This window comes from Protopterus annectens, chromosome 2.part0, assembly GCF_019279795.1.
Source record: "Protopterus annectens isolate FY-2018-M chromosome 2.part0, PAN1.0, whole genome shotgun sequence".
Lineage (NCBI taxonomy): Eukaryota > Metazoa > Chordata > Ceratodontiformes > Protopteridae > Protopterus > Protopterus annectens.
The window spans coordinates 219,098,484-219,124,566 of record NC_056728.1 but is presented as its reverse complement, the minus strand read 5'-3'; the positions used below and the strand labels follow the sequence as shown (position 1 = coordinate 219,124,566).

Below are 26,083 nucleotides of genomic sequence, written 5' to 3'. Positions count from 1 at the left end.
AAGGCCTCAAAAGCCATTCTGACCTCTGAAGGGGTCTTGGTAGCTGGTAACAGAGAAACAGCCAGACTTACTGCAGATTCTGGAACCTCAATGGGTACATCAAATTCGAAACAGACTGCAGATCTGTTTGAGGCCTTTCTAGTTTTCTTCAGTGGCAGAGGGATGTCAAAAGATGCAGAGTCAGTCATCTTGAACTGGGTTAAGCATTTAAGATGCTGGTTCTCTAGAAAGTTGAGAGTGGAAAGTTTCAACATAAGGGTTTTGGGAATGAATGACTGATTGAAAGACGGAGTAAGAGCTCAGGGCCTAGGCAAAATGATACTTTGTATGCAAGTCCTTGCAAGGAATCTGCCTACTGCATTCTCACTTAGCCCTCCTGACAACATTTAATAAAATTGCATAAGTAAAAAAGGAAAGTTTCCCAACACAGTACTTATCTGGATAAACAATGGAAGCAAAAGTATTGACCAAATGGTGAACAGTCCAATGGATACACAACCTGCGTTTGGGCTGGCAGTGAGACAGTCCGAGGATCCACTCTTGTACTCCTATCTATATACCACAATGCATGCCAACTGAGGTCATGTGGACATACGACTTAGATAAGGTAAAGTTCTGGTACCCCAGCTAGACATTAGCACCGACAACCTATAGGTCAGGAACACTGCAACAGTGACTTCAGTCTGGACACCAATTAGTGGCCTATGGAATGGAGGAATGAACCACAGAAAATGGCAGTAAACTGCAGTTGCTGGCTTGCACGCAGTTGGTGACCTGACTTACTGCAATGCTGCCTCCTATGATTAAGCAGGAGTACAGCACACATTATCAGGTACATAATCTTCCCTCTGTTGAGCTGCAATCTGTTTGGGAACAGGTATGAAAAAAATGGAAGGGGAAAGCAAAGGAAGACCTCAAACAAAAGACGGTCATCTGCCACGGGATGGAAATTGGAGCCAATAAAAAAAGATGGGCTACTTTTGATGAAGGCATCCCACAACTGTTTCTCCATAAAGAGAACAAGTGGACCAATCATTTGTAGGAGGGCTGAAGAAAAGCAGGCGGTGGGAATAAAAAAAACATGAAAGAATACAAACAAGTATTCAGTTTATTTCCACTACTAAATCCTGGTAATGTACTAGTGTTCTGGAAGAAAATGCAAAGTTATAATGCGAGAAATTAAAGTTACTCTGCCTCACTTTTATGTGCACATTGAAGGGCATCATTTCAATGCCAAAATTCCTATGCAATTTAACTAAGATATTGCAAACTTGCCTTTCAGATTACAATCCATGGCTATTAATTCATGCTCAGAAAAACAGTTCAGGATGCTCTAACTGGGAAATGATGCTGGTTCTTTAGACAACCATATATAAATTAGCAAATCTGCAAGCAAAACCATTGTAATATTAGCACTGTGCAGGGCTCATGAATATGAAAAAAGAAAACAGGCAATGCTTGCAAGTGATAGACTTCAAGATCAAAGTGAACAGAATCTAAAGGATGCAACACTTGGATGTCGATTACATTACTTAGCATATCATACCTGCCGCTCACCTGTGCTTCACAGCAGCTTGCTCTCTATGCATGTACATTTACTCAGTTATATCACATTGGCCAGCTGGAGCACCACTGCAAACCCTTAATATGATAAAAAAACATCTGCCACAACAAAAAAAATCAGACAGGAAGAATACAGTAAGAACTGCACATACAAGCACTCACCACACACTACGTCTTCACAATTTTCAGAGTGCTGCAGTACCAGCTTATGTTAATAATGACAAGTACAAAGTCTTTTTTCCAAGGACAGCAATTACAACATACTTTTAAAATTTCAGCAAATGACAAAAATGAGAAAAACAATGCACCAAACATTTAAATAAAAATTATGCTAACCAATATAGTCTAAAAAGATGTGTGAGACAAAATGTTCATGCAGAAAAATTCAAAACAATCACGATATAATACAGAATTTTAAATCGGGTCCTTTGATCAAGCAGCAGTTTCAAATGGAAAGGTGCTATGGAATGCAACCAACGGATGGACTGACTAAAATAGTGCTGCCTATGAAAGATTCGGCAGTCTGCATTATGCAAAACAAAATTTGTACATTGGACACAGACATTTTGTAAATATAAACTGCTGAAGATCCCTGTGATTTACAACCCTGCTGTGACAAGTCTGATACACATGGAGTAATGGGCTCCAGCTTTCAGCTTAAACATACATATACACCACTAAACTAAATGTCAAACCACAGTAACTGAGAACCAAAAACTACAAGATCAGTTACAAATGTCTTGGGACCCACTTAAGCAGGATAAATTCAATAGCAATTCCTGCACATTACATACAGAGTTTAAATGCATTTAGTGTTTACCTTTATCTAAAATGGACCACTGTCACTGTTATGTAGTTAAAATTTCAGTTTACTTGCACATTGTTATTAGAAATTTACCCTGAATGAAAGCCATATAAACAGACTGATATCTGTAGAACTACACCCAACAGTCTAGGCAGTTATCAAATATGCACTTAGTGAGGAATGAGGCCAAAATACAAGTGTTCTTTAGCATACACACACACACACATACATACATACATACCATACCCGCCCTACATCTTCCAAAAGCTCAACTCCCAGAATAGTGCTACAGTCCTTAAGATAACAGTGTTAGGTAAGGAAATAGTCTGACTACAAAAAGAGAAACCAGATTACTGGTTTCATCCACATGAAGGCCAGCACTTGAAGTAACACACACACAAAAAAAAAACAACCCCCCATTAAATAAAAATGTCAGTCTATATTTCTATAACTTGGGAGCTACAGGCAATGTGGTGCATGACAAGTTGCAAAGTTACAGCACAAACATACTGCCTTCATAACACACTAGATAACACTTCAAGGCACTAACAAACAACCTTGACTGTGTCATGCCAATCGATGCCTGTGGCAAAATCTGGATGTTACTACAGCAGAACCATTTAGCAATTAAAATATTAACAGTGGAGCATTTTATCTCATGAAATGGGCAATGTCATTTGTATTAAGTTGCAAACATTTGTAATACAACTGATTAGCATCAAAATGAAACAGTTTCTATGCACTGCTAACTACAAAAATGTAAGAGAACCAGCACTTACAAATGAAACATATTTTTTAACAGCTTACTCCACAGTAAAAATCTCACTACAGCTGTGCTGCAGAACTGTACAAGAAACAATTTCACATAAACACTCCTTAAAATATGAGTATACTTTACCATCTGTGCCCTTGTATGTACAGCCTGGTTACAGTGTTTACAAGAGACCAAACATATTTGCAAGCTAACTTGTTTAAGGGTCCCAAAAGGTTTTCTTTTAAAAATAATTCATTTATTCATTTTTTTTTTTACACAAAATTCATTATATTCACATACTTTATAGTTTAAATGCTAGTGTCACAATCTGACACTCAGTCTGATAAAACAAACTTCATATGGCCAGAGAAGTGGCCAATAAAAAGTTGCAATATGTTCTGTTTACTGTCCCTTACTTTGAATTTTACAATGTGCAAGTGTCAACCATATAACTTTTTAAAATGTATTACACAGAACTACAAATACATCCCATCAACAAGGCTCTGTATAAACCCATGAATGCCATACAGGTAAATATAGCTCATGAATAACTTAAAGTACACTTCCACTCTTTACAGGAAGACACGCTCGCGTGCACACACACACATCCACCCACAAACTGTACAAAAAAAAAAAACGGTTCTGAACAATGTCATTACAACATGAGTACATGATTGAACATTCTAAAATTATATATACAGTACAGTATAGTTAACTGTGTGCTCAATGCAGCTAGTCTGTGTTTCTATACTAACATTTCAAATCAAGCTTCACTCTCCCCAGAAGCAGAATTCTGTACTTCTTCTTCCAAAATTGGTACAATCAAGTTATCCTTGGACATCAAGTTGTATTTCATCACAAATTTGGTAAAGCGATGGCACAAGAAGGTTTCATTCTGAAAAGACAAAAAAGGGGGTGCAGAGAACATTAGTTATTTTTTATCAGAATTATCTTGTGAATACTAAATTATTGGGTAGCCAACAACGTTTCAACCATGAACAACAGTTATATAAGGTACTCACTAAAAGGATGACCTCAACGAGTTTGATCTAAAAGGATTTTTGCTTATGGATTATTGGTAAAAGATGCTAGAAACTGGCTTGGCAAACCTTTCCTCAACTGAAATAAACTGGAACCACACTATCACACTGTCAGCTCTCTCATAAGTAACAGATGGTTCCTCAAATTTCCACTTTCAATTCTGAAATATTACTGCTTTGAAGAGCAACAAATAAATGCTGTGGAATACAAAACTGTTAAGTTACTCAGGTAAAAATTAACGTGGAAAAACAGTTCTCCCCAACTACTGTACATTCACATGAGACTGGAAGGGAATGTGGTAAATTGCAGCAAGTGAAGATTTGGCCTGTGCCCGTAGCATAGAGGGATACAGACCTGACAGTTGTTCAGGTGACCCACATTCAACTAGTTACTCAGGGCACTTGGCACAGAAAGGGAAGATGTGCACTCCTATTCAGGGGGACAGGGAATGCACCTGTCCAATGGCGCATGCATAAAGGTCTCATTTTTTCTGATGGAGAGCAGGAGAAACTATTACAAGTTGACCCCAGTGGGTGACAGAGGCCATCAACTTTGTGACAGTGAGGACTGGTTCAGCACTGGTGCTCAATGCACATCCCACCCTAGAATTAATGAAGAGGCCTGAACTGTCTGATGGTTGTCCTTATAACCTGCCTCTCTCTGCTGACCCTCATCCTGGCAATGACTGAGAACAAATGGGCTGACTGGCAAGCAATGGGGCAAAGCATCCCAAATAAAGTGTCCATCTACAGATCAGTTATGGCAAGCACCTCACTTAACAGCAGTACCTTAATCTGAGCCACTCTAGCAGTAGGATTTTACTAAGCAGACACATATAAGTACCATTGTCAGAGGGGTAGCCTAACACACATCACAGAAAAGTACAGTTGTGTACACTTACCATAAATGTAGATGTTCAAGTGTATTCACTGTTGCAGTCATTACATTTGGGTAATCTGCTGGCCTGAATAATAAAGTCTTGGGTCCTGCGTCGGTTGCTGTCCCTTCCACGACGTCAGGTCGTCAGGGGTATAAAACATGCAGCCGACGCCATTACATCAGTTTTCTTGACCCAGATGTGAGGTGCCCCCCAAATGGGGAGCAAAATTATATATATAAATTAGAAACACAAAAATATACCTCCAAACAAAAGCAAATACACCAAAAAGGCTTTTAAGCATAGTAAAAGAAAGAAGAGGTATAGTAAAAGAAAAACAGGGGGCTGGAGGGAGGCTAACCAGGACTGCAACAGTGAATGCACTTGAACATCTACATTTATGGTAAGTGTACACAACTGTACTATGTTCATCGTGTTTCACTGTTGCAGTTATTACATTTGGGTAGATTCCCAAAGCTAAGGTTGGGAGGATGGATTTATACAGCATTAGGACCAGCTATAAGGCCCTGCAAAACAGCAGTGGCAAAGCCAGCTCTGGATTTAGAGAAAATTAAGTGATCATGCTTGGTGAAAGTATGCTTCTAGAATAGCAGCTTCTAGAATATCCCTAGTAGGAACACCTCTGAGAAAGGCTGCTGAAGTAGATGTAGCCCTGGTGGAATGAGATCTGATCCCCTGGGGGATAGGTTTTCCATGGTGCTTATAACAGAAATGAATACAATGGCTTATCCATTTAGAAATGGTTTGCTTTAAAATAGCCTTACCCTCTGCCCCTGCAGCAAATGCTACCAGCAGTTGTTCAGATTTTCTTCGAGATTTAGTCCTGTCCAGGTATAATCTAAGTTGTCTGTATACATCCAATGAATGCAGAATCCGCTCTCCCTTGTTCTGTTGATTGTGAAAGAAAGTTGGCAAATGAATGGACTCATTAAGAGCCACACTGGATACCACCTTGGGCATGAATGATGGATTGGTCCTGAGTAACACCTTGTCCGCATGAAAGATGATGAAAGGCTCCACTGCCATAAGGGCCTGTAATTCAGAGATCCTTCTAGCTGAAGTGATTGCTAAAAGGAAGGCTGTTTTCCAGGAAAGAAATTTTAAGTCTGCAGTTGCAGCTGGCTCGATAGGCGGTAGAGTTTCTCCAATACAAAGCTAAGGTCCCAGGCAGGGGTTGGAGCTCTCCTGGGTGGTCGTAAGTTTTTGACCCCTTTGAGATACTGCTTTAGAAGAGGATGAGAGAAGGGGGGGTCTGTGTTGTAATGAGCTGAAATGGCTGAGGCATGGATTTTTATGGAAGAAAAAGACAGGCCCTTGTGAAGCATCTCAGTTAAGAATTGCAAAATCTGAGGTAAATTGGGCACTGCTGTGCTATTCCCTGGAGATGGATTTCAGGCACAGAATCTTTTCCATTTGTCAGCATAAGATTTTCTAGTACTAGGTCTTCTCGCTTCCAAAATGACATCCAACACAGGTTTGCTGAGGGATGCTAAGGGGGAATTTAAGTGATTAGCCAAGCTGCAAGATTCAATGTTTGGAGCTGAGGGTGCAGAATTTGGTTCTCCTGCTGAGACAGTAAAGGAAGGTGTCTGAGGCAGGTGCCACGAAGAAATGTGAGACACACTGTGCAGGAGTGGGTACCAGTGTTGGCAAAGCCAGTCTGGAGCAATTAAAATCATTTTTGGTTTGTCATGTTTGACTTTTAGTAGAACTTTGGAGAGGAAAGGCATAGACCGATAGGTTTTTCCAGCTGAAAGACAGTGCATCCACTTTCCTGGCTTTTTTGTGATGAGTTCTGCAAAATTTGTCCAACTGGTAGCTCTGGGGTGAGGCAAAAAGATCTATGTCTGGGCTCCCCCATTTGAGTGTCAACATGTTGAAAATCCGTGGTTCCAGTTTCCATTCATGAGGGTCCATGAGATTTCTGCTTAGTTCATCTGCCAGAACATTCTGCTTTCCTGGCAGGAATTGAGCTTGTAGATGTACTTGGTAGCTCAAGGCAGTGTTCCACAATGCCATGGCTAGTCTGCAGAGGGGGTAGGAATGTGTACCCCCCCCTGCTTGTTTATGTACCACATAACCATGGTGTTGTCCATCTTTATCAGTAATTGTCCTGGATGAAGGTAGTCCTTGAAGACCGTCTGTGCATTCTGTACAGCTAGCATTTCTTTTTGATTGATATGAAGGTGCATTTGATTTGGGTTCCATTTTCCCTGAATGCACTTCCCTGCCAGATGAGCCCCCCCATGCACAGTCTGATGCGTCTGTAGTTAGGGTTTGGTGTGAATGGCAGTCCCTTGTTTTGGTGGCAGGCCTCTGCCCACCATAAGAATTCTAGGCGCAGGCAAGGTATGATAGGAATCATTGTTTCCAGGCTGTGACAATGTTGACTCCATAAAATTTTTAGGTAGCACTGAAGTTTCCTCATATACACAGTCTTGCATATGGAATTAGAAGAAAGTAGGAGGCCATTAACCCCAAGGCTTGCAGTATCTGCCTTGCAGACAGCAGGATTTTTGTGGCCATCTGTTTGAAGTAAGTCACCAAATGAATTTGCTTTTCTGGCGTAAGGAAAGCCATCTGGGCAGTTGTATTCAAGCTTGCACCCAGGAATGTAATCTTTTGAGAGGGTACCAGTTGAGATTTCTTTTGGTTTATGGTGTACCCTAGACAGGTTACAACTCTTTTTACAAACGCCAGAAGTTTTATAAGAATGGCCTGGTTTTCTGCCTGAATTAGACAATCGTCCAGGTATGGATATATTTGAATATTTCTTTGCCTGCAAAATGCAATTACTGGAGCCAGGCACTTTGTGAATACCCTGGGTGCAGTAGACAAGCCAAAGGGCAGTGCAGAGAACTGATAATGCATGCAGCCTGCTTTGAAGCATAGGAATCTTCTGCAAGATTCCCTGATTGGGATATGCAAGTAAGCCTTTTTAAGTCGGGAGCTGCCAACCAGGCATCCTTACCTAGTATAGGAAGTAACTGGTGAAGAGTCAGCATCTTGAATTTTGGAATATCCAGAAAGGTGTTTAGAGTAGACAGGTCCAGAATTGGATGGCATGATTTGTCTTTTCTGGGTACCAGGAAAAGTATGGAATAGAAACCTTGTCCCTTCTGGCACTAGTTGAATAGCCCCCATGTTTAGGAGGGAAAGTACTCGTTTCTGAGCCTCTGGCCACCCGTTTGGAATTGGCAGCGTGTGGAAATGACCCTGGGACACTATATTTAAAACCCATTTGTCCTGGGTTATAAGTTGCCAGTTTCTTGAATGAGGAGCCAGTCCCCCCCCCCCCACAAAAGGGGCGGCTAAGAGGTAAGTGCTTGGTAATTTCAAAGGGAAGTCATTGAAACTGTTTACTGTATGTTGGGTGCCTTGCTGTTTCCAGATTTGGAAGTGGAAGCACCCCATTGCTTAGTTCTGAAAGTCCCTTGGGATTGAAACCTGGTGCTTTTGGAATGCCTGGGTTTGGCCGTAGTGGCTCTGGAAGGAGCTGGAAAGGACCAGTTCTTAGGAGGTTGCACTTGCAAGAAATCATTCACAGTTTGCATAGATTTAGCTTTATCTTCCATCTTTTTTAGAACTTCTTCAGCCTTATTGCTAAATAGGCGGTCCTGCTGTAAAGGAGCATCCAAAAGTTTTGCTTTAACATGATCAGGCAGAGATTGCTCCTTAAGCCAAGCATGCCTTCTAAGTACAGACCCAGTAACAGCAGCCCTACAAGAGGCCTCTAAAGAATCAAAACCACATTGCAAAGTATGTTTGCCAACTTGTTCAGCTGAATGCAATAAATCCTGCAAATCTTTATTCTCCACACAGTCAGAAATCATCATTTTCTGTTTAAGCAGTCCCATGATAAGCTGTTGATATTTTAGCATATGGAATTGACAGTTTAAAGCCCTGATTGCTAAGGTTGCAGAAGTATAAACCTTTTTACCCTAGCTATCCAGCGCCCTGGAGTCTCTTATCAGAAGGGGTATGATTTTTAGCAGTAGAAGCCTTAATGCCCTTGGGCCCCTGAGAAATGGTTTCAGGGTCTGCAACAGGATTTTTGAAAAGGAATTTGTGGGACTCAGGAACCCTGTAGTACCTGTCTGGTTTGCTAGGGGCTGGAGGCAAGGAATCAGGGGCCATACTGGATTCCAAAAACACATCAACAATATCTAGTACAGGAGGTATAGCCAAAGGCCTATGCTGAGGAAGAAGGAAATCCCCAAGCCTCTTTTTGGATACAGAGAAATCCTGACTTTCCCAGGGGAAATGCTCCCTTAAGGTATGCAACGTTTCCCCACATGAGAAATCCTCAGGCGGAGAAGCAGACGGAATGGAACCCTCTGCAGAGTCCTCATAAGTAGGTATGGACAATCCAGATCATTAGAAGAGTCAGAAGAAACAGAGTCCTGTTCAGAAGATTCATAGTCAAATTCAATCCTAGGCCTCTTTGGGGGGGGGGGGGTCTACCCCTGATTAGAGTAATTAAATCTTCAGCCATTTTGATAATTTGTTTTTTAGGCATAGGGGCCTGAACATCAGCTTTTTAGACATAGATCGAGATTTAGGCCTTAGCACTGAAGTTGGAATATGCAAGTCTGTAGGCCTGAATACACCCTCAGAAGCCGGTGCCTGCCCAGCGGCTCCAGACCCATCCAAGGTAGAGACATCTGCAGTTTCCATATGTGAAGCATCTCGTGGCATACTGGACTCCGAATGGGTCTCAGTAGAGGCCTGTGAATCAGAAGTAGCAGGTATCAGGGGCTGCGAAAGCACCTCATTGAGTGCCGGCGAACTGGTGACTGGCTTAGAAGCGCCGTTGACAATTTTGGACCTCAACGGCCTGTCTCTGTCCTTTTCTTTGCGGTTTTTCAGTATTCGGGTAGTCGGATGGCTAACCAATGTAATTTCTGGATAATTAAACAGAGAACCGAAATATTTTGAAGAAAAAATGTACCGAAGACGGATAGAGCACTGATTAAATAAAGCACAAAACCAACAGCAAGGTACGTCGTGGTCAGGGCCTAGGCAAAGAATACAGTACAAATGGAAATCCTTATGAGGTATTTGCTTCCCATAAGTAACACACTTATTAACTTTTACTGACATCGGTAAGGAGCAAGAAAAAGTTCCCCCAACGGGGTACTTGGCTTTTAGTTGAAGACTTTGGTTCTGACACTCATGACACTAAATGACCGAGGACAATTTCTCCTCTGGGAATGGATATGTCCCCTTCACTGACCATGCCTCTTCTCAATCTGTACAATGGATATGGAAGGTGACCCTAACATTATCCCATTGAAACATGCAAATAAGATTACAAGTTATCCTACTAGTGAATGAAGTTTGACCCCTCGAGGCTCAGCTGCTCCAGCTTCAGCTCACAGACTAGCAGAGTTCCTCCAATGGAACTCACTCAGAGTTGTGCTGGAAGATATTCCCTTTTTGGGGAAATTTTCTCCTTCCTTGATTTATTGTGACCTTGGAGTTGGTATATATAATGGTTGCAAGGGGTCTTACACTCCTGCAAAATCATTTAAAGTGTTTTCCTGCAAGATGTTTTCAATGAATGCAGTTCAGGGATGTTGATCCTCTTTTCACTTTCTCCACTCATAGTGGAAGCAAGATTACATTATCTCCCTCTAGTACATCAAATGACTTCAGGATCATATGAGTGTGCCTAGATAACATTCAGGAACTACTGCTCTTCAATGTATTTATAAATAGTCTCCACATAGCCTCTCTTCAGAGCTCAATCATCCAATATGTGGATGATTCAACTATCATATCCTCTTCTATCAATTTCCCAAATCTTCATAAAATTATACAAAATGCTTTCACATCAATAGAATCTTGGACCAATGAGGCACAATTACTTTTAAATGCTAAAAATTCCAAATTACTTGTCTTCTCTCCCAAGCCAGTACAGCAAGATTTTAAAATATTTTCCCAAAACATGACTGAAATAGAAATTGTGTCCTCTGCAAAACATCTGGGTATTACCACTGACAAACTCTTATTTGAACAGCACACACTCAAGGCAATAAAAGGCAATAAAAAAAACACTTTAAAGTAGACAAACTTTACAGGCAAATGACCTATATAGATTCCCACATAAAAATAAAACTAGCAAACTCTCTCCTACTCCCCTCTCTTCTCTACGGCTCCCCAGTTGACATGCATCTGGAGCATTTCTCCCCGGGCCTCCGCTGACCAGCACTTGCAAGCTGCTTTTGCTTCGAGCACCGTGCAGCAAGAAAGACTGATGTAATGACGTCGGCTGCATGTTTTATACCCCTGACGACCTGACGTCATGGAAGAAGGGACAGCAACCGATGCAGGACCCAAGACTTTGTTAATCAGGCCGACTGAGGGCAACCTGCCAGAAGATTACCCAAATGTAATGACTGCAACAGTGAAACACGATGAACATCAGTGTTTCTTTTTTCTCTCCTCCTTGTGGAGGCATTTGGTTTACATTTGGCAGCTAAAACAAATCATGCACATATAGGAAATAAAGGCAGAGTGAATAATGCAGAAGACACTGATCTGATGCGTCTTTCTAGACACATGAAAGCAATATGCATTCTTCCTGCATTTCCTACATTCAGCAAAAGAAACACAGAAGGGTTCCTTCCAAAGCCTTAGTTTTATCCACATAAAAACAGGAAATACCTGTGCACATCACTGCTTATTACTCATCTCTATTTACAGAGCAGAAAGATGGATTTACAGGTTAGGAATGGGTATTGGTCAGACTTTAGGGATGAATTTAGTATTGCAATGTAATATAAAATCTTTCATTATGAAAAAAGTACAGTTTTGTACCTACCACAAATGTAGATGTTAAGTGTAAAAACTGCTGCAGTCATTACACTTGGGTTATTCTGCCGTCAGGCGGTTCCCCAGTCGGCCTGAGTTCCAAAGTCCTGGTCCGGCATCAGCTGCTGTCGCCTCTTCCCTGACGTCAGTGCGACAGGGGTATATAAGATGCAGCCAACGCCATTTTCTTCAGTTTTTCTTGCCCTAGATGTCAGGTGCCCCCAAATAGGTAGGCAATTCAAATTGCTAGTAAAATATAGAAAAGAAAAGCAAACAACCATTTTTAATTACCAGCAAATACTCCCCATAGGTAGTAAAGGGTATAAGACATAGGTACGTCCAGCAAGTAAGAGGGGAAGGAGGGAGGCTAACCTGGACTGCAGCAGTGTATACACTCGAACATCTACATTTACGGTAGGTACAAAACTGTACTATGTTCATCGTGTTACACTGCTGCAGTCATTACACTTGGGTGGAATCCCAAAGCCGAGGTAGGGAGGCTGGATCTATAAGGCATTAGGGGTGGCTATAAGGCCCTGCAGCACAGCAGTGGCGAAGCCAGCTCTGGAGTTGGAGTATAAAGGCAAATGGCAATGTTTGGTGAAGGTATGCACAGAACTCCATGTTGCTGCTTCCAAAATATCCTTGGTAGGCACTCCTCTGAAGTAGGCAGTTGAAGTGGCTGTTGCCCTGGTGGAGTGCGACCTAATGCTTCTAGGTACAGATTTCCCATGGTGGGTATAGCAAAAACGTATACAGTGTGCTATCCATTTTGAAATAGACTGCTTTAAAATGGCTTTTCCCTGTGCTCCTGCAGCGTATGCTACCAATAATTGCTCAGGTTTTCTGAAAGCTTTGGTTTTGTCCACGTAGAAGCGTAACTGCCTGTGAATGTCCAAAGAATGCAGTAGTCTCTCCCCTTTGTTCTGTGGTTTTGGATAAAAAGTTGGCAAGTGAATAGTTTGGTTTACAGCCACACTTGATACCACCTTTGGCATAAACGTAGGGTTAGTTCTTAAAGACACCCTGTCCTGGTGGAAGATGAGGAAAGGTTCCACTGCCATTAGTCCCTGTAATTCTGAAACTCTTTGTGCTGATGTTATTGCCAGTAGCACAGCAGTCTTCCAAGAGATGTATTTTAATTTTGCTGTGTTAGCTGGCTCAAAAGGAGGTAAAGTTAATTTTTCCAAAACAAAATTGAGGTCCCAAGTTGGTGTAGGTGCTCTACTATGCGGTCTCATGTTTTTAGCCCCTCTGAGGTACTGTTTGAGCAAAGGATTAGAAAAAATTGGTGGATCCGTGTTGTAATGAGCAGAAATGGCTGAGGCGTGGATCTTGATGGATGAGAAGGAGAGGCCCTTGTCCAGCATCTCAGTTAAGTATTGAAGTATCTGAGGAATGTTTGGAACAAGAGGGTCAAGGCTGTGCGCTTGGTTCCAGGCACAGAGAATCTCTTCCATTTACCCAGTAGGCTTTCCTGGTACCAGGCCTTCTGGCCTCCAGAATGACATCCATAACAGCTTTGGAGAGAGGCAATGCTTGCTTGACTAAGGAATTTTCCATGCAGCTAGAGTTAAGGTCTTTAGCTGGCTGTGAAGTATCTGATTATTGTGCTGTGTCAACAACTGTGGGATTGGAGGCAAAATCCAGGGTGGTTCTTGTGCCAATTTCTTTAAGATTGGGTACCAGTGCTGACGTGGCCAGTCTGGTGCAATCAGGATCATCTTTGGCTCTTCCTGCCTGGCTTTTATGAGTACCTTTAGAAGGAAAAAGCGTATACTTGTAGTTTTTTCCAGCTGAATGAGAGGGCATCCACTTTCCATGCTTGTGGATGGTAGCTCCTTGTGCAAAATTTCTGTAATTGGCAGTTCATTGGGGATGCAAACAGATGTCCGGGCTCCACCATTTTTGTGTTATTCTGAATATTTGTGGGTTCAATTCCCATTCGTGGGGATCCATGATGTTTCTGCTTAGGTAGTCTGCCAGTGTGTTTTTCTCTCCTGGCAGGAATTGTGCTTGGAGATGAACTTGGTAGTTTAAAGTTGTGTTCCACAAGGTCATGGCTTGTCTGCAGAGGGGGTAGGAGTGTGTGTCCCCTTGCTTGTTTATGTACCACACAACTGTGGTGTTGTCTGTCTTTAGTAGTAATTGTCCTGGATGCAGCAGGTCCTTGAAAGATATAATTGCATTTTGTACAGCTAGCATCTCTTTTTGACTGATGTGGAAATGTCTTTGCTCTGTGGGCCACTCACCCTGAATACATTTTCCTGCCATGTGTGCTCCCCAGGCGTAATCAGATGCATCTGTTGTCAGTGTTTGCATGGCTGTGGGTTGAGTAAAAGGCTGTCCCTTGTTGAGGTGACAAGCTTGAGCACACCATCGAAACTCCTGTTGAAGGAAAGGAATTGGTGGTATAACGGTTTCCAAAGTTTGACAGTGTTGAGACCATACACTCTTGAGGTACCATTGTAGTTTCCTCATATGCAGTCTGGCATATGGAATTAGTAGTATGCAAGATGCCATGTAGTCCAAGGCCTGCAGAATTTGTCTTGCAGGGAGTTGGGTCTTTGTTGCCATTAAAAGAAAGTATTGAGTCAGTTGTCCTTGCTTGTCTGGCGTGAGATAAGCCATCTGGGCCATTGTGTTCAAGCTGGCACCCAGGAATATTATCTGTTGTGAGGGCACTAGTTTTGATTTCTTTTAGTTTACTGTGTACCCCAGGCAACAACTTTTTTACGTACGCCAGATGCTTTAGAAGAATGTCCTTACTCTCTGCTTGAATCAGGCATTCGTCCAGGTATGGATAAATTTGAATTCCTTTTTGCCTGCAAAATGCAATTACGGGTGCCAGGCACTTTGTGAAGACCCTGGGCGCAGTATATAAGCCAAACGGCAGTGCAGAGAATTGATAGTACAATGAATCAGCTAGAAATCTGAGGTATCTTTTGCAGTTTTGTCTGATAGGGACATGCAGGTATGCCTCTGAGGTCCAAGGTCATGAGCCAAGTTTTCTTGCCCAGCATGGGAAGAAGCTGCTGTAGTGTCAACATTTTGAATTTCAGAACATCCAGGTAAGTGTTTACAGAAGAAAGGTCCAGAATGGGTCTCCAGGCTTTGTCCTTTCTGGGAACCAGAAAGAGTATTGAGTAAAATCCTTGTCCTTGCTCCTGTGGTGGTACCTTTTGAATAGCTCTCATGTCCATGAATGCTGTAATTTCTTTTTGAGCCTCTGCCCATTGATTTGGTGGCAGATTTGGCAATCCTTTTAACCTTGGCAGAGTGTGAAAGTGGAACCTGTAACCTTAAGATATAATGTTGAGAACCCATTTGTCTGTGGTGATGCAATGCCAAGTGTGATAGAGAAGTGCCAGTTTTCCTCCTAAGGAAGCTGCCAAGAGAGCTGTTTGGCAGCTGTAGTGGAAAGTCATTGAGGCTGCTTTTTAGAAGGTTGAGGCCTGTCTTCCCCTTCTTTCTGGCCTGGTGTACCCCACTGTAGAGGTCTGTAAGGGCCTTGTGTCTGACCTCTACCTCTTGGACGTCTATATCTGCCCCTTTGAGGTCTGTCTGTGACTGGAAAGGACCAATTCTTTGTTGGCCAATTTCTTCTAAAACGAGGAGGCTGAACCTGTAAGAAATCTTTCGCTGTTTGCATAGATTTTGACTTATCCTCCATCTTCTTTAATACCTCCTCTGCCTTAACTCCAAACAACACATCCCGCTGCAAAGGTACATCCAATAATTTGGCCTTAACATGATCTGGTAACATATGTTTTTTTAACCAAGCATGCCTCCTAATGACAGAGCCTGTAACTGCTGCTCTACAGGAGGCCCCTAAGGAATCAAACCCACATTGCAAAGTATGTTTTCCCACTTGTTCAGCTGCATGCAATAAATCCTGCATTTCTTTAAAATTAGGAGGATCTGAATCTGGAAGCATCTTTTGTTTCAACTGAGACATTAAAAACTGCTGATATTTTAGCATGTGAAACTGGCAATTCAAGGCTCAAATTGCTAAAGTTGCAGACGTATATACCTTCTTTCCCCATCTGTCTAATGCTCTGGAATCTCTGTCAAAGGGAACTGGGTTTTTAGCTGATGAGGCCTTAATCTCTTTGGGTCCTTGAGAAATAGTTTCAGGGTCAGCAACAGGTCTTTTGTACAGAAATTTGTGAGAGTCAGGGACTCTGTAGTATCCATCAGGTTTAACTGGGGCTGGGAGTAAGGAGTCAGGGTTTAAGCTGGATTCAGTGTACATATCATCCACAATATCCAATACCGGCGGGATAGCAAGGGGTCTGTGTTGAGGCAATAAAAGGAAGTCTCTGAGCCTTTTCATGGATTCTGAGTAATCCTGGCCTTCCCAATGGAAATGTTCCCTCATTGTACGTAAGATCTCCCCAAAGGAGTAGTCCTCAGGCGGAGAGGCTGATGGAATTGATTCCTCAGCATCAGAATCCTCATAAGGGGGTAAGAAATATCCTAGGTCTAAGGAAATGGACACCTGGTCGGAAGATTCATAGTCTGCATCTTGTCTGGGCCTTTTATCAGGAGGGGGATGGGACCCCCTGATCAGGGTGATTAGGTCTTTGGCCATTTTTAGCATTTGTTTCTTAGGCATGGAAGCCTGTCCTGGAGAGTGCTGTGTCTGTTTCTTTGCTTTTAAAGGGGGTTTAGACTTAGCAGAGGGTTTAATGGTTAACTGGGTAGGTCTGAAAACACCCTCTGTAGCTGTGGATTGCTCAGCTGTTTCGGTTCCCTCTGTAGGGTTAGGTTCGGTAAGCTGAAAACCTAGTGCGTCCGAAGGCCCAGCCAGCTCCACGTGAGAGTTGGAGGCGGTCTGTGGTTCTGTGGAAGCGGTCGTCAGGGGCTGCATAGGCACCTCGCTGAAAACTGGAGAACCGGCGACTGGCCTAGAAGAGGCCTCGTCATCAGTTTTGGGCCTCGGATGCCTGTCCTTGCGCTTTTTATGTATTCCAGTCGTCTGAAGTTCCGACGGCATGGTGTAATTGAATTTTCTGCCAAAATAATGTCGGGCAAAATCCAACAGACATTTAAAAGTGTGCTTGTTAAACCTAGCACAAAACCGACAACCAGTGACGTCGTGGTCTGGGCCTAGGCATGGAATACAATAGGAGTGGAAATCCTTATGAGGTATTTGCTTCCCACAAGAAATACAGTTATTAACTTTTACTGACATCAGTCTGAGACACAAGAAAAAGTTTCCCCAATGGGGTACTTAGCTTTTTTAGAAGACTTTGGTTCTGGATTTGGAATGAAAATCTCAGGAGTCGGCCGACCGGCACTTGCAAACTGCTTCTGCTTCGGGCACCACGCGGCAAGAAAGACTGAAGAAAATGGCATCGGCTGCATCTTATATACCCTTGTCGCACTGACATCAGGGAAGAGGCGACAGCAACCGATGCCGGACCAGGACTTTGGAACTCAGGCCGACTGGGGAACCGCCTGACGGCAGGATAACCCAAGTGTAATGACTGCAGCAGTGTAACATGATGAAAATCTACATGCATCTTTGGTGCACCAATTCCTGAAGTTCACAGACCAGAAAAAAAAATGTTTTCCCATGAAACAAACAGCTTGGCTCAGGAAGCAATTTTGAAGTGGGGAGGCGAAAAAGCTTCTTTAGCCAGAACAGATTTCTTAATGGGAGGACATATAAAAATTCAGTGCGGTTTAACAGTTCTAAGAAACTAAAGCAGCACACCTTCAAGACATCTATGAAAGTTGAGAATGGCAGCAAGATGGACTCCAATAGCTAACCTGCTGGCTCACAAGCAGGGTGACACAGCATGACTAGTGGCCCATGTCAGAGAAGCAACAGGGGATCCGTGGGGGTGGGGGTGGGGGTGGAATGACAGGTTTCCCTCCTCACCCCTAGGTGTGCATGTATGTGTGTATAAAGAAGGGTTCTATGGGGCATCTGTATCAGCTACATCTGCCATGCAGACTAAGTAGACAACTCATGGGAACATGAACATGCAGATGTACTGGCTGTGCCTGCACGGTTTCCACTGGATGAAACAAGTAGTACAAAAAAGAAAATCAACCACCACAGGATAGTCCTTATCAGGGAACTAATCAAAACAGAAGCTGTATGTAATACAATACCAGTATCCCATGTATAACCAAGCACAGGAACTCCTTTATGTACTGTTTCAAGAATCAGTCTCCAAGGATCTGTAGACCCATTTCAAATAGTTCAGAAATTCCACACTCTTCCTATTATGCAATCAAATGGATCCGGAAGGATGAAACAAGATACGAACAACATTCCTTTGAAACTGTCATGCTGTTTTGTATTGCTGCCAAATGAACTGTATAAGGACCGGCCAGATACTGGTTCTCTTATCCTAAGAAGGAAAAACCTATGAATGCCCCAATTTAATGATACTGAGATAATCAGTAAAAACTTCTTCCTATTATGGGACTGGAACAGTGTAATGGTTTGAATGATGTGCTGTGATAACCAACTCCTTTGTTTACGACATCTTCCAGCAGTTGCCCAAATAAGGAATTTTTTTTTCTTCCAGAAATGTGTCCATACTAGAGCAAAACATCTGGCAAATACCTTGGGGTGGGGAGGACTTTGGACCAACACCAAATGGCATAGATGAAAACTGTAAAATGCTTTATTAAATGACAATCAAAAGGGAGTGTAGTCTTTAGACTAACCGCCTTGAATGTCTCTGCATTTACAATCTTGTTCAACTCTGGTAAAGTCTAGAGAGGTATTCAGAAACATTTAGTTGTATATGCTTTTGAAGTTTTGGACTGCTAACTCTTAACTGAATGCCTGAAGTTTAAATGATTGCTGTGAGCAGTTATTCTCCTTGCATCTATGATTTTAAGCATTTGAGAGGAAGACCTAGACACAATACATTCAACTGCTGAAAATCCATCAACTTAAATGCCAAATAAACCTCACAGAGAGAATAGAGGGTCAACGGCCAAACATTCCCTAGGTAACTAGAATATTAGTGGTGGTCTAGGTGCCCATCCTAGAGGGGGAAGCACAAAGTCACAACTCAGAGGATGGTACCTGGTAGACAATGCAGAAGCAAGTGGAGAGCTGTATGGTGGGGGGGGTCTTTGGCTGAGTTACATGAGGAGGACTGGACAATATTTGGGGAAAAATCTGTGCACGACACCGCTCTGGGTGGTACAAATGAACACAACAGAGAATAGGCCTTACACAGAAAAACTCCCTTGACAACAGTATAATGTTGCTTCAGCAAGCCTTGAACTCACTTTTCCCCTGAAAATGGGTTGGAGTCAACCCAGACGTGTCAAGGAGAGTTCGGTACACCTGAAGAACAAGAGCCTGTAGGACCAGCTGATGACCAGCTGTAGGGAATAATAAAATGGCACAACTTAAATGCCAAATAAACTTACTGAAATGTGGTGGGTAGGCTTAACTGCCTTTTGATTTCAGAAACAAAACCTATCTTAATGCCATCATCTTGCTGAATCACTTGCAACATTCATTCTGTCAGTAGCTGTATGCTGTCAGAAACATGATGCAAATTTGCCTCAGGCTTGGTGGGGGAAAAGAAGGGAACTGCGGAAGGAAGAAACTATTTTGAAGATAGTACAGTTGTGTAAAATCTTACTGTAACAGTAGATAACCTACCCCTCACTGTTGCAGTACTCTAACATGAGGGATCTCCAGCGAAGGGAAGCCTGATGTCCAGCCAGTATTCCACAGCCTTTAGGTTATTGATATGCTGTACATCACACACATGCTCCCCGCACAAGCAGTAGGGCATACAGGTGAAGTCTGGACATATCATCCTTGGAATTTAGAGACCCAGGAGGAAACCAGCCCTAGGATATCAGAGGGTAACATACAGATCCAGAGGGACAAAAGACTTTGGGGAGGTAGGGAGCGAATACTGCAACAGTGAAGAGAAGGACATCATAAAAGATTTTACACAACTATACTATATTCTTCCATTTCACTGTTGCAGTATTCTTAACACAAGGGAGAGTGCAAAAGCTCAGAAAGAAGACAGAAGAGGATGGGCCAAATGCAGCCTTCTAGAAATGCTTGATAAAGGTATGCACCAAAGATCAGGTAGCTACCTCAAGGACAGAATTAGTATCCAAACCCTTGAAAAAAGCAACAGAAGGAGAGACAGCCCTAGTAGAGTGGGCCTTAACCACAGAATGAAGGCTCTTACCATGAAAATAACATCAAAATAAATGGCTTTAGAAATCCAAGAGGAAACCGTCTGCTTGGAAACCACCAAACCTAATGATCTGGAATGAAAAGAAAAGTACAGTTTTGTACCTACCATAAATGTAGATGTTCGAGTGCTAATACAGCTGCAGTCATAACAGATGGGTTCTCCTGCCGTCAGGCGGGTCCTCGGTCGGCCGAATTCCAAAGTCTAGGTCCGGCGTCGGTTGTCGTCGCTTCTTCCCTGACATCAGTGCGACAGGGGTATAAAAGAACCAGCAGACGCCATTTTCTTCAGTTTTTCTTGCCCCAGATGTCAGGTGCCCCCAGAAGGAAGGCAATACATAAATTTGTGTAATAAAGCAATGCCATATAATCAAAATACAGTAGTGCAAGCAAATACATCAAGAATGAATACCCCAATCAGGTTGCATGAGGAGATGTTAGCCAATAGGCCTGTCCCAAGAGGGGAAGGAGGGAGGGAAACCTGGACTGCAGCTGTAATAGCACTCGAACATCTACATTTATGGTAGGTACAAAACTGTACTATGTTCATCGTGCATACAGCTGCAGTCATAACAGATGGGTAGAATCCAAAGCTAAGAAAGGGATGGTAGGCACTAGGTACTAGGAGGAGCCAGAATGCCCTGCAAGACTGCAGTGGCAAAGCCCGCTCTAGATTTGGAGTATAGTGGAAGGTGGTAGTGCTAACTCCAAGTGGCTGCTTCCAAAATATCTTTGGTAGGAACTCCTCTGAGAAAAGCTGCAGAGGTAGCAGTGGCCCTTGTGGAGTGAGATCTGATGCCTGTAGGTACAGTTTTGCCATGAAAAGAATAGCAAAAGTGTATGCAGTGGGCTATCCATTTTGAGATTGTTTGGAAATTGGCTTTCCTTGAGCTCCTATAGCATAGGACACAAAGAGCTGTCCTGATTTTCTGAAAGGCTTTGTTGTCCAAATAACGCAGTTTCTGTGGATGTCCAAGGAATGTAGTAATCTCTCCCCTTTGTTTTGAGGATTAGGATAAAAGGTAGGTAAGTGTATAGCCTGATTCAAAGCTACCCTGGATACCACTTTTGACATAAAGGACGGGTTGGTTCGTAAGGAAACTCTGTCCTGATGGAAGATGATAAAAGGCTGCACAGCCATGAGAGCTTGTAGTTCCGATACCCTACGAGCTGAGGTAATAGCCAGAAGGAAAGCTGTTTTCCAGGACAAATATTGCAAATCTGATGAGGCAGCTGGCTCAAAAGGAGGCAAGGTCAGTTTTTCTAGAATGAAATTGAGATCCCAAGCAGGTATTGGTTGTTTCCTTGGGGGTTTTAGATTCTTAGCCCCTCTGAGGAATGGTCTTAAGAGGGGGTGAGAGAATAAGGGTGGATCAGTGTTGTATTCTGTAGAAATGGCTGAGGCATGGATTTTGATGGAGGAGAATGAAAGTCCACTGCTTAGCAGCTCAGCTAGATACTGTAATATTTGAGTTAAATTCAGTTTTCCAGGATCCTGGCCCTTTTTCTCATTCCAGACACAAAACCGTTTCCATTTTGCTGAGTAAGCTTTTCTAGTAGATGGCCTTCTGGCCTCCAAAATGACATCCGGCACCTCCTTGGAGAGTAGGGTCTGTTGTGATGCTAAGGAATCTTCCATGCGGCTAGATTGAGTGTTTTTAGCTGACTGTGAAGAGTTTTGAAGCTGTGCTGAGTCAGAAGAGGAGGCATTAGAGGCAGGGTCCATGGTGGGGAATGCGTCAGGCTCCTCAGGAGTGGGTACCAGTGTTGTCTTGGCCAGTCTGGAGCAATGAGAATCATCTTTGGTCTGTCTGCTCTGGTTTTTTATAGAACTTTGGGCAGCAGAGGAAGAGGTGGGAAGGCATAAACTGTCATTGATGTCCAACTGAAAGAGAGAGCGTCCACTCTCCAGGCCTTTGGATGAAAAATCCTTGAGTAGAATTTTGTCAATTGGTGATTTTTGTGGGAGGCAAAGAGATCTATGTCTGGCCTTCCCCATGCTTGAATTATCTCTGTAAAAACTTGAGGATGCAACTTCCATTCGTGTGGATCTGTCATATTTCTGCTTAGGTTGTATGCCAACGTGTTTTCCTTGCCTGGCAAGTACTGTGCTTGTAGTTCGATTTGTAAGTCCAGGGCCATGTTCCAAAGTGACATGGCCAGTCTGCATAGGGGGTAAGAATGGGTTCCTCCCTGTTTGTTTATGTACCACATTACTGTGGTGTTGTCCGTTCTCATCAATAGTTGACCTGGTTGCAGAAGCTCTTTGAAAGCTATAATAGCATTTATTACTGCTAGCATCTCCTTTTGATTGATGTGAAGGTGCTTTTCTTTTTGGGACCATTTGCCCTGAATGCACCGATCTGTCATGTGCACCACCCAGGCATAGTCAGAGGCGTCTGTTGTGATGACTTGATTTGCTTGAGGCTTGCTGAATGGAAGACCTGTGTTTGTTTGGCATGCTTGAGCCCACCACAGAAATTCCTTTTGAAGACATGGAATTAGTGGTATTATTGTTTCCAAACTGTGGCTGTGTTGAGACCATAGGTTTTTCAGGTACCATTGAAGTTTCCTCATATGCAGCTTTGCACATGGGATTAGTAAGATGCAAGATGCCATGAATCCCAGAGCCTGCAGGATTTTCCATGCAGTCAGCCTGGTGCAATTTGCTAGTGTTCTGAAGTATTGAGTTAGTTGCCCCTGCTTCTCTGGCGTGAGGTAGGCCATCTGGGTGTTTGTGTCCAAATTGGCACCCAGGAAAATTATCTTCCGAGAGGGTATTAGTCTTGATTTCTCTTTGTTGACTGTGTATCCTAGAGAGTTTAATAACATTATTACATAAGCCAGATGTTTCAGAAGAATGTGCTTGCTGTCCGCTTGGATCAGGCAGTCGTCCAAATAAGGGTATATTTGTATCCCTTGAAGTCTGCAGTAGGCAATTACTGATGCCAGGCATTTCATGAATACTCTGGGCGCAGTAGATAAACCAAAGGGCAATGCAGAGAATTGATAATGTATTGAACCTGCAAGAAATCTGAGGTATCTTCTGCAATTTTGTCTGATTGGGACATGCAGGTATGTCTCCTTGAGGTCCAATGTTACCAGCCAAGACTCCTTGCCCAGCATGGGAAGAAGTTGCTGTAGAGTGAGCATCTTGAATTTTGGTACGAGTAGGAATGTGTTTAGGATGGAAAGATCCAAAATAGGTCTCCAATCTTTGCCTTTCCTTGGCACCAGAAATAGCCTGGAATAAAAACCTTGACCTTGTTCGTGTGTAGGTACCTCTTGAACAGCTTTCATGTTTATAAGATCTGAAATTTGCTTTTGTGCCTCTGCCCTTTGATTGTGTGGCAGGTTTGGCATGCCTTTCATTTTTGGAAGGGTATGAAAATGGAATTTGTAGCCTCTGTTTATAATGTTCAGGATCCATTTGTCCTTTGTGACAATATGCCATTTTTTTGAGAATAGTGCCCGCTTTCCTCCTAAGGGTGCTGCCATTTGAGACCTGGTTGGCATGCAAAGGGGAAAGTCATTGGTTTTGCTTTCTGAAAGATTGCGAGTTGTCCTCACCACCTCTTTGTGTAGGAGCTTGCCATTGTCTGCCTCTGTACGAGCCTTGTGTTTGTCCTTTGCCCCTCGGGCGCCTGTATCTGCCTCTTTGGGGTCTGTCTGTGGCAGGAAAGGACCAGTTTTTGGAAGGCCAATTTCTACTAACACGTGGGGGTTGTACCTGCAGAAATTCTTTCACAGTTTGCATCGATTTAGCCTTTTCCTCCATTTTCCGTAATACTTCCTCAGCATTTGCCCCAAATAGTACATCCTTTTGAAGAGGGGAGTCTAGTAATTTAGCTTTGACATGATCAGGCAAGGCTTGTTCCTTGAGCCAAGCATGCCTACGTATGACTGAGCCTGTAACAGCAGCTCTACATGAGGCCTCTAGAGCAACAAAACCACATTGCAAGGTATGTTTACCCACTTGTTCTGCACTATGCATCAAATCCTGCAACTCCTTCATGTCTGGTTGTTCAGGTTGTGACATTTTACTTTTCAATTGAGATAACAGAAACTGTTGGTATTTTAGCATATGAAACTGACAGTTTAAAGCCCTCATGGATAAGGTAGCCGAGGTATATACCTTTTTTCCCCACCTTTCTAAGGATCTGGAATATCTCTCTCGGAAGGCAATGGATTTTTGGCAATGGAGGCCTTAACTCCCTTGGGCCCCTATGAGATTGTTTCTAGGTCAGCAGCATGGCTTTTGTATAGAAATTGGTGCGAGTCAGGAACCCTGTAGTACCTGTCAGGCTGAGCTGGAGGGAGAGAGTCCGGGTTAAGGCAGGCCTCCGAGTAAACATCATCTAGGATGTCCAGGACAGGAGGTATAGCCAGAGGCCTGTGCTGGGGTAACAAAAGAAATTCCCTGAGCCTTTTCTTGGAATCTGAATAATCCTGGCCTTCCTTGTGGAAGTGTTCCCTTAAGGTATGCAGAGTTTCACCAAATGAGTAATCCTCAGGGGGGGATACAGAAGGAATAGATTCCTCTGCATCAGAGTCTTCAAAAGGAGAGTAAGACTGTTCCTGATAATCAGAGTGCTCTGAAATAATGGAGCCCTGATCAGAGGAGGGGGAATCTTCCTCCACTCTAGGTCTTTTGTCCGGAGGTGGCGGAGAACCTCTGATTAGAGTAATTAAATCCTCAGCCATTTTAAGCATCTGTTTCTTAGGCATGGGGCCTGGAGATGGGCCCTGTGTAGCTGGTCTCTTAGGGTGCATGGTAGCTTTAGACTTGGTGAAAGCCTTGATGGAGAAAGAAGAGGAAGGTCTGAAGACACCTTGAGTGGAGGTGGACCTGTCCACATTCTGTGTTTCAATGCCAAGCGTGGCTTCGGTATCTGTAGTTAGGGTGTGGGCAGAGGAGCCTGCGACCTCGGGTACAGGAGACACCGCCAAAGATGTGTCGTCGGTAATCAGGGGCTGCGTAGGCACCTCGCTGAGAACCGGACCACGTGTAGTCGGCTTTGGCGCGGTGTCGGTAGAGGCCGCGGACCTCGAGTGTCGGTCCTTGTCTTTGCGTTTTTTAGACAAAACCGGAGTCGGAGTATCCGACGACATAGTATAGTTAAATGCTTTCCCAAAATAATGCTGGGCGAACTCCGCCCGACGCTTAATAGTGTGTTTGTTGAATGTAGCACAAAAGCGACAGACCGAGACATCGTGGTCTGGGCCTAAACAAGGTATACAGAGGGAATGGAAATCCTTATGCGGTATTTGCTTCCCACAAGAAATACAATTACTAACTTTGTCTAACATCGGTCTGAGGCAAGAAAAAGTTTCCCCAACGGGGTACTTGGCTTTTAAGAAGACTTCGGTTCCAAATTTTTTGTAATCTCAGGAGCTGGCCGACCGGCACTTGCGAACTGCTTCTGCTTCGGGCACCGCATGGCAAAAAAGACCGAAGAAAATGGCGTCGGCTGGTTCTTTTATACCCCCTGTCGCACTGACGTCAGGGAAGAAGCGACAACAACCGACGCCGGACCTAGACTTTGGAATTCAGCCGACCGAGGACCCGCCTGACGGCAGGAGAACCCATCTGTTATGACTGCAGCTGTATGCACGATGAACATCCTGTAGCAGCTGCTCTTGAAAATACATCAGTTTTATTACAACTACAAAGAGTGCCTAGCAACTTGAGAGGCAGCATTCAAAAGAGAAAGGGCAGAAGCTTTACTTGCAGATTTTGGCAAATCTGACAAAACGTTGTTCAAGTCTTTCCAATATAGATAAAATTTATCTAACCACGTGGGTCTGATATCTCTAGGGCAATGGAAGAGAGGAGTAGTTTGGTAGGTTATCAGGGGCCAAGGAAATTATAGCAGGGTTAGAAGGTGGTATTTAAATAATTACTTAAGTGTGTCCAGAACCCTGTAAAACTGGCAAGGTTTCTTAGGACAGAAGGTTAGGATTCTGGATTGAGGGAAACAGTAGCAAAGGCATTCTGTAAAC

At 43.2% G+C, this 26,083-nt stretch overlaps 1 protein-coding gene across 2 annotated transcripts in view; it reads right to left on the bottom strand.

Annotated features, from left to right (window-relative positions):
• Positions 1-1,963: 1,963 nt before the first annotated feature.
• Positions 1,964-26,083, bottom strand: part of LOC122793025 (MOB-like protein phocein) — a 565,681-nt gene continuing 541,561 nt past the window's right edge. For both annotated transcript variants that reach the window (XM_044060679.1, XM_044060677.1), the window contains one exon: positions 1,964-4,017. In XM_044060679.1, the coding sequence (XP_043916614.1) occupies positions 3,886-4,017 (132 nt within the window). In that variant the 3' untranslated portion in view covers positions 1,964-3,885. The remainder of the gene's footprint in view (positions 4,018-26,083) is intronic.